The sequence below is a fragment of the Nicotiana tomentosiformis genome, chromosome 6, assembly GCF_000390325.3.
Source record: "Nicotiana tomentosiformis chromosome 6, ASM39032v3, whole genome shotgun sequence".
Lineage (NCBI taxonomy): Eukaryota > Viridiplantae > Streptophyta > Magnoliopsida > Solanales > Solanaceae > Nicotiana > Nicotiana tomentosiformis.
The window spans coordinates 4,233,646-4,243,216 of record NC_090817.1 but is presented as its reverse complement, the minus strand read 5'-3'; the positions used below and the strand labels follow the sequence as shown (position 1 = coordinate 4,243,216).

The 9,571-nt window shown below is 38.2% G+C and overlaps 1 protein-coding gene across 1 annotated transcript; it reads right to left on the bottom strand.

Annotated features, from left to right (window-relative positions):
- Nucleotides 1-8,633: 8,633 nt before the first annotated feature.
- LOC104115881 (uncharacterized) lies at nt 8,634-9,161 on the bottom strand. Its single transcript, XM_009626599.1, has one exon. It carries the CDS (start codon nt 9,159-9,161, stop codon nt 8,634-8,636), a length of 528 nt encoding a protein of 175 aa, XP_009624894.1.
- Nucleotides 9,162-9,571: the final 410 nt, after the last annotated feature.

Below are 9,571 nucleotides of genomic sequence, written 5' to 3'. Positions count from 1 at the left end.
AAATCGAGGTCTAAATCCCCAAATTTCCGAAATCCCTAGTTTCTACCCTAACCCCTAATTCTACCATGAAAACTCTAGATTTTAGGTTGATAATTCAAGAAATGTAATGGGTAATTGAAAGAAAATGGTTTAGAATCACTTACCAATAATTTGGGAAAGAAATGGATCTTGGAAAATCGCCTCTACCCATTTGGTTCTTGAAAAATGTTGAAGAAATGGCTTAAACCCGTGTTTAGAGTCTGTTTTAAGTCATTGGACATGCCTTTATCGTGTTCGCGAGAGGCCTGTCGCGACCGCGATGCACAACGGCCTAAGGCGTTCGCGTTCACGAGTCTTTCTACGCGTTCCCATAAGGCAGCTCCCCCCAAGCCTTCGCGTTCATGACCCAGTGGACGTGTTCGCGTAGAAGAACATGACCCCCCTCCCCCAGGTACATTAAACTATCGCGTGAGACAGATCGAGTTCGCGAAGGGTACCACCCCCAACGCTTCGCATTCGCGACCAGTCCTTCGCATTCGCGAAGAAGAAAATTTCCCTGCCCCCATTTTACCTTTCGCGTTCGCGACACTACCTACGCAAACGCGAAGAAGGGCATACCAGAACAGCTGTTGCAGCACAATCTCAGATTTTCTAAGTGCAAATCACCCCGTATCCTATCCGAAACTCACTCGAGCCCTTGGGGCTCCAAACCAAACATGCACACAAGTCTAAAAATATCATACGGACCTGCTCGCACGATCAAATCGCCAAAATAACACCTAGAACTCCAAATTTAGCACCAAATCGAATAAAATTCTCAAGAACACTTTAAAATTTCTATTTTCTCAATTGGACGTCCGAATCACATCAAATCAACTCCGTTTCTCACCAAATTTTACAGACAAGTCTTAAATATCATAATGAACTTGCATCGGGCTCCGAAACCAAAATATGGAGTCGATACTAACAATGTCAAATATCAATCAATTCTTAAAAATAAATAATTTCCAAACATTTAATTTTCATCAAAAATTCATAACTTGAGCTAGGGACCTCCGAATTCGATTTCGGGCATACTCCCAGGTCCCATAATTCGATACGGACCCATCGAAACCATCAAAATATGGATCCGAGCCCGTTTACCAAAAATATTGACCGAAGTCAACAAAAATTAACTTTTAAGGCATAAATTCTTATTTTCATCAATTTTTAACATAAAAACTTTCCGGCAACCTGCCCGAACTGTGCACGCAAATCAAGGATGGTAAAAAAATGAGATTTTTAAGGCTTAAGAGTGAATATTCTAGTTCTAAAATATAAGATGACCTTTTGGGTCATCACATAGGCTTATTTGAAAATTCTTGTATGAAATTTTCTGTGCATATTTGCCAAATTCGTGTTTGTAATTATTGAGTTTTAACCTAGAAGGTAGGTGCTCGCCCAGGTGGAGTTAAATATTAATTGTTAATTTGGGTAAATAATTTTGAGGTCTTTATGCATCGCATGTCGTTATCAGTATTGTGAAGGTTTGCAATGAGATTTTTGTTAACATGAGGTTAATTGGCAATTCTGTAATTGATTATGAACAACTATTAAGACCAGATTGACCCAGATGGATGCCCCATTTAGATGGCCAGACGAGTGTGAGTTGATCTTTCAGAAGCACAAGACCGCTTTGACTACATCGCTAGTGTTGGTATTACCCATAAGTTCAGGATTTTATACGGTGTATTATGATGCATCTCGCGTTGGGCTTGATGCAGTATTGATGCAAGATGGCAGGGTGATTGCATATGTGTCACCGCAGTTTAAAGTTCACGAGAAGAAATATCTTATTCATGACTTAGAATTGGCAGCCATTGTTCATGCACTGAAGATTTGGAGGCATTACCTTTACGGTGTCTCGTGTGAGGTATTTACTGATCATAGTAGCTTACAATATTTGTTCAAATAAAAGGATCTCAATTTGAGGTAGAGAAGATGGTTGGAGTTATTTAAAGATTATGATATCACCATTTTGTATCACCCTGAAAAGGCTAATGTGGTGGCCGATACTTTGAGTAGAAAGGCTGTGAGTATGGGCAGCCTTGCTTATATTCCGGTTGGTGAGAGACTATTAGATGTAGATGTCCAAACTTTGGATAATCAGTTCATGAGGTTAGATGTTTCAGCACCTAGTCGGGTTCTAGTTTGCACAGTCACTCGGTCTTCTTTATATGAGCGCATTAGAGAGAGACAGTATGATGATCCTCATTTACTTATCCTCAAGGACATGGTGCGGCACGGTGATGCCAAATAGGTTGTTGTGGGGGAATATGGAGTTCTACGAATGCAGGGTCGTAGTTGTATGCCTAATGTTGACGGGCTTCGTGATTAATTCTTGAAGAGGACACAGTTCCAGGTATTCTATTCATCCAGGTGCCACCAAAAGTTATCAAGATTTACGGCAACATTACTGATGGAGGAGAATGAAGAAGGATATAGTTGCGTATGTAACTCGGTGTCTAAATTATCAGCAAGTCAAGTACGAGCATCAAAGACCTGGTGGTTTGCTTCAGAAGTTAGAAATTCCTAAGTGGAAGTGGGAGCATATCACTATGGATTTTGTTGTTAGACTCCCACAGACTTAGAGAAAATTTGACACAGTTCGGGTTATTATGGATAGGTTGACCAAGTCAACATATTTCATTCTAGTAGCAGTTACCTATTCTTCAGAGCGGTTAGCTAAAATATACATCTGTGAGATTGTCCTCCTACACGGTGTGCCCGTGTCTATTATTTCAGATCGAGGTACGCAGTTTACCTCATACTTCTGGAGGGATGTACAATATGAGTTAGGCACGCGGGTTGAGTTGAGTACAACATTTCATCCATAGACAGACGGACAGTCAGAGCGCACTATTCAGATATTAGAAGATATGTTATACGCTTGTGTTATAGACTTTGGAGGTTCTTGGGATCAATTCTTACCACTTGCAGAGTTTGCTTATAATAATAGCTACCAGTCAAGCATTCAGATAGCTCCATATGAAGCATTATAAGGAAGGTGATGTCGTTCGCCAGTTGGATGGTTTGAACCGGGAGAGGCTTGGTTGTTGGGTACCGATTTGGTACAAGATGCCTTGGATAAGGTCAAAATTATTCAGGACCGACTTCACGCAGCTCAGTCTAGGCAAAAGAGTTATGCCGACCGTAAAGTTCATGATATTGCATTCATGGTTGGAGAAAGAATATTGCTCCGGGTTTCACCTATGAAAGGTGTAATGAGGTTCGGAAAGAAGGGCAAGTTGAGCCCTAGGTATATTGGACCCTTTGAAATTCTTGAAAGGGTGGGTGAAGTAGCCCACAGGCTTGTATTACCACCTAGTTTATCAGCGGTTCATCCGGTGTTCCATGTGTCTATGCTCTAGAAGTATTATGGTGATCCGTCCCATGTGCTAGATTTCAGCTCAGTCCAATTGGACAAAGATTTGACTTACGAGGAGGAACCGATAGTTATTCTAGCCCGGCAGGTCCGACAATTGAGGTCTAAGAGTTATCCTTCAGTTCGGGTGCAATGGAGAGGTCAGTTATAGAGGCATCTACCTGGGAGTCCTAGTCGGATATGCTGAGTAAATATCCATATCTTTTCACCAGCTCATGTACTTTTTTTTCTAACTCCGTTCGAGGGCGAACGTTTGTTTTAGAGGTGGAGAATGTGATGACCCAAAAGGTCATCTTTAAATTTGATAATTAGTTCTATGTTTTAAGACCTCGAAAAGCACTATTTATCATTATTCGACTTGTGCGCGCAGTCCGTATAATTTTCCGAAAAAATTTTATGTGAAAAATGGATTAAAATGTGAAATAGAGCTTTAAAAATCAACAAAGTTGTCTTTGGTCAATATTTTGAGCAAACGGATTCGGATTAGTGTTTTGACAGTTCCGGTAGGTCCGTATCAGAATTTTGGACTAGGGCGTATGCCCGGAATTTAATTTGGAGGTACCTAGCTTGAATTATCGCCAGTTGGCGAAAACTAGAAGTCTAAAGGCTAAAGGTTTCTAAAGTTTGACCACGAGGTTGACTTTATGGATATCAGACTCGGATTGATATTCTGACTGTTATGTCATTTATGACTTTTGTGCCAAATTTGAAGTCATTCCGGATTCATTTAACATATTTCGGCACGAGCTTTGTAAATTAAAAAGTTTAAAACTCAAAAGTTCGAATCGAGGTGTAAATTGTGATTTTGATATTGTTTAACGTGATTTGAAACCCCGAGTAAGTCTGTATCATATTTCGGGACTTGTTGGTATATTTAGTTGGGGTCCCGGGGGCCTCGGGTTAATTTCGGGTGATTAACGCATTATTTTTGGACTTGAAAAAACTGTAGAAATCTGCTTCTGGTTTCCTTCTTCGCGTTCGCGAGATGGGTCTCGCGTTGGCGAAGAAGAAATTAGAGGTAGGCGGGGTTGTTCTTCGTGTTCGCGAAGGAAAAAAGGCTGGTCAGGAATTTTGCCTTCGCGTTCGCGAAGGCCAATCCAAGCAAGCATCGCGTTCGCGAGGTAGCCCTCGCGTTCGCGAAGGGCAATGTTGGACAACACAAATTTGTGCTTTGCGAACGTGAGGCACTTACTGCGTTTGCGAAGAAGAAAAATCTGAAAAACATAACTTAAATTCTGGAAATGGGATTTCGACCCATTTTTCACCATTTTCGATTTTGAGCTCGGGTAAGTCGATTTTTGGGCTATTTTCACGGGAAAATATTGGAGTAAGTATTCCTTATCCTATATTGATTATATTTCATGATTCCATACTTATATATATCATGAATTTGTGAATTTATGTAAGAAAAAATAGATTTTTATAAAATCTTCTAAAAATATAAAATTTAGATTTGAAGGTCAATCCGATGTCGGAATTCGATAATTTTTGTATAGTTGAACTCATATCGGAACGGGTGTTTGGATTTTATGAGTTTTTTTTGGAATTCGAAACGTGGGTCCCACTGTTGATTTTTAAAATAAATTTTAGATTTTTATCCGAAAAATTTATAAATTCATATGGAATTAATTCCTACGATTTGTATTGAGTATATTGAAATGTTTATGACTAGATTTGAGGATTTCAGACAAGAATTCGCGAGGCAAAGGTTTATTGGATTCTTGAAATTTGATTGCAAAGCGAGGTAAGTATCGTGGTTAACCTTGACTTGAGGGAATAGAACCCCTGAATTATTTGCTATGTGAATTTCATGTGCATCGATGTATAGGCTAGGTGACGAGTGCCTATACTTTGTCAATTTAATTGGTTTCTTAATTATTTTAACATCTTAAATTGTTTTAAGAAACGAATTAATTATTATTATAATTATTTCTCTCCTATTCTTTGTCAAATATTAATTCTTGAATTCCTGCAATAATTGTTACATGCTTATTGAGTTATGTGTCTTAATTGCTACTTGATATTTAGCATATTAAATATTAAACTGTCTATTTTCTACCTAATTTTCATAATAAATCGCTACTTGTCATTATTTATTTCATAAATAAATTATAATTATTGTATGCTTGTTGTCTATAATTTTATATTAATTGTTACATTTATTGGGGTAATTTCTTTTATAAGAATTGGTAAATGAATATATTGGAGGAGCGGGTTGCACGCCGCAACGTAAATAAAAATGAATATATTGGAGGAGCGGGTTGCACGCCGCAATGTAAATGAAAATGAATATATTGGAGGAGCGGGTTGCACACCGCAACAGAATTCAATATAAATATATTGTGGGATCGGGTTGCAGCCTGCTGCAACAGACTTATTTAAAAATCTATATTGGGGGATCGAGTTGCACGCCATAACAGACTTGTTAAAAGTCTATACTGAAGGATCAGATTGCACGCCACAACAGACTTATTTAAAATTCTATATTGGGGGATCAGATTGCATGCCGCAACAGACTTATTTAGAAGTCTATATTGGGGGCTCGGATTGCACGCCGCAACATAATTGATTGAAATAAATATATTGGAGGATCGGGTTGCATGCCGCAACAGATTTATTTGAAATATATATTGGAGGAACGGGTTGCACGACACAATAGAATTGATTGAAATGAATATATTGGAGGAACGGATTGCACGCCGCAACAGAATTGATTGAAATGAATATATTGGAGGATCGGGTTGCACGCCGCAACAGAATTGAATACAAATATATTGTGGGATCGGGTTGCATGCCGCAGCGGAAACTGATTGAAATAATAATGGGTTATGACTACCGAGTTGGCTTCAACTGTTGAAAAGAGACACCTATTTTATTTCTATTATTGTTGTTATTATTATTATTGCATACAGGTTAATGTATGTGACCTGCCTTAGCCTCGTCACTACTTCGTCGAGGTTAGGCTCGACACTTACCAGTACATAGGGTCGGTTGTACTGATACTACACTCTGCACTTCTTGTGCAAATTTCGGAGTTGGTCCCAGCGGCATACCATAGACTTGCTCGGATTTCAGCTACTCAGAGGAGACTTGAGGCATAACTGCACAACGTCCGTAGTTCTGAAGTCCCCGTCTACCTTATTTTAGCTATGTGTTTGCTTTCAGACAACTTTATTTTATTCAGACCTTTATCTGTATTATTCTAGAAGCTCGTGCACTTGTGACACCAATTCTGGGATGGTATTTAGACATCACTATTATTATGGATTATTCACTACATTTCAGACTTTACTTCCGCATTTGTTTCTTTGTTAATAATCAATTTAAAATTGTTTTAAAATGGATAATATTATTCTAACGTTGGCTTGCTTAACAAGTGAAATGTTAGGCACCATCACGATCCCGAAGGTGGGAATTTCGGGTCGTGACACTAACTTGGCTAGGCTTTGCATGGAAGATGATGATCCTAGGTTGAATGAAGAAGTGCGCTGCAACCATGGTTATGTGCTGCCGATAATGACTGCTTGGATCCATCAGAACCTCGGTAGCAGATATTGGGTGTGTCTAAACTATGGGGTAAGTTTAATTTTTGTAAATTAGTTGAATCTTTCACTGATTGACCTTTAATTAATTTCTTGTGTTTCATTATTGTAGGGTCCAAGATCTTGTGATTTTTGGCGTTGGAGAGATGCAGAAATTGATCCAAGATCTTAATTTTTTATTCCTAAACTGGTGGAGAAAATTGGTGAACTTGAAAGGGCATTGGAAGTGTATGAAAATGTTGAGAAACCTAGGGGAAAAACAAGTGGAAAGGAAGATAGAGAGGCAATTAGAGAAGTTGGAGCGAGAGATTGAGAAGATGAAAGGAAGGGAGAAGAAGCGGAGGATTAGTTTGGTTAAGTCCAAGATTAGGGAGAAAGTACTTTAATTTTTTGTGTTATGTGGATGTGTTATAGCTATAATCTATTGGTGTCATGTAGTATATGTGAAGAATCATTCAATGAAGTTGCCTTAGGATCAGTTGTGGCTGTAGTATCTTTAGTGTTGCTTAACAAAACTGCAGCATATTTTGTAAAAGATTAGTATAACTTTTGTTGTAATATAATGCACCTTGTTGATATAGTTTGTATTGTGAAAATTGGCAATATGTCTGTTACAAATGCATGCTTTATATTGACTTAGAAATCTGTAGTCACTGCTGCATATTAGCAGCATAATTATGCAGAAAAATATATCAACAACTTTGCAGTCACTGTTGTATATTAGCAGTATATTTATGCAGAAAATAGATTAACCACTTTGCAGTAGACTTAAACAGAAAAAAACTGAAAAACTGACTTAACAAAATTGTAGTCATTACTGCATATCATTTCCAGTAAACATACCTACAAATCTGCAGTAATTGCTGCATATTGCAGAAAAACAGACTTAAACAGAAGAACACAGAAACTGACTTAACAAAATTGCAGTCATTATTGTATATCATTTCTAGTAATAGACCTACAAATTAACAGTCATTGCTGCACATAATACCATAGACTTAGAAACTTTTAGTCATTGCTGAATATAGTTACATACCAAAATAGAATTTCATATTGTCTTTACATATACCAACTGACGAAAGGCAAACAAAAACACTAAAGTTCTAATATCTACTGGGCAGTTGATTGGGTACTGATGAACTTGTTTGGCTCAAACGAACTCTTTCAGATGCCTTTGACCTTGTCTCTATTCTTTTCTTAGCTTGAATATGTTGAAGAGTCCTTGAGGTGATAGCTTTTTTACCTTTCAATTTCACCCATGTTCTTGGTTTGTGTCCAAAATCTCCAGTCACTACTGCAGAGTTCATAGGCACAGCTGACATTTCAGGCTATATTCATATAAACAAACTTAGTTAGTTTACATCTAAGTTTGATCAAAATGAGTTCATAGTCACAGTTGACATTATATACTTACATTATAGATGGAAGCTCCACTTTCTCTTTGTAGAATTCCCATACCAACCATTCTTGGCCTCTTATAGGGTGTCCACCTTTCTATACCGGTACCAATATCCTATAAAAAAGTGCAAATTATTAAGAGGTTAAACATAAAACAGACCTACAAAGATGCAGTCTATAGAAGTAACTTCAGAATAATTACCTGTATTGTTGAACCTCATGGTCTTTCTCTTCCTGTTCCTATTTTTGGTACACTTTGAAACTGAATGTGTTGATGAAGAACCAACACTTTATGACTTTGCACCACCAGTTGATCTTGCAGTACCTTGTGTAGCCTTGTGACAACCTTTCTTGTTATGGCCTTTAGCATGACGGTTGTTGCAGGTCATCTGGGTACCTCTTTTGGAAAGCTTTCCTATTTTGTTTTCAATTGGTTCTTTCCTTCTCACTTTCTTGAGCCTACCAGTCATTACTCTTACTTCTGGTGGTATAACCGAATGGTTTTGTGATTGTGGACATATCTCCATATTTTGTACAGGCTGAAGGAAGTGACTGCAGGTTTTCATATAAGTCTCCCTACGGTACCAATGTGCAATGTAGTTAACTGGCTCCAATTTCTTGAAGTGGATAGCAGCTACAGCATGAGCACATGGTATACCCTTCAACATCCAAGCTCTACAAGTGCAGGTTAGCATGTTTAGATTCACTATATGCTTACTGGTGTGTCCTTCCTTCACCTCATAACCATATTGAGCATTCCAGTGTACCACACATTTCATTGATTTTGCTGTGTTCTCCTGCAATACCTTCAGTGCCATTGGAGAAATTTTATTGATTCAAGTATCACAGAAATCCCTCATTTGTGCTATTCTTATCATCATCTTCACCCTAATCTATTCAAGAATTGTGATGATTGTCTTGTGCCTTGGCCCCAATATCCAAGAATTGAAAGTTTCAGCCATATTATTGTCAACACTGTCACAATTATTGAAATACTTGAAATACACCTTGCACCACCTCTCTTTGTTATAGTATAGCAGGTCCTCAACTATTTTATCTCCTAGTTTCTCCATGTGATCAAGATTTTTCCTTAACTCTTGTTCATAAGTTGACCTAGCACATCTCCAAAAATAGTTTCTTCTCTCAATGCCTCTCCATATTTTTGACCAGTTTGCTAGGATGTGCCTGACACACATCCTATGTTCTGCCTGTGGGAGGATCTCACTGA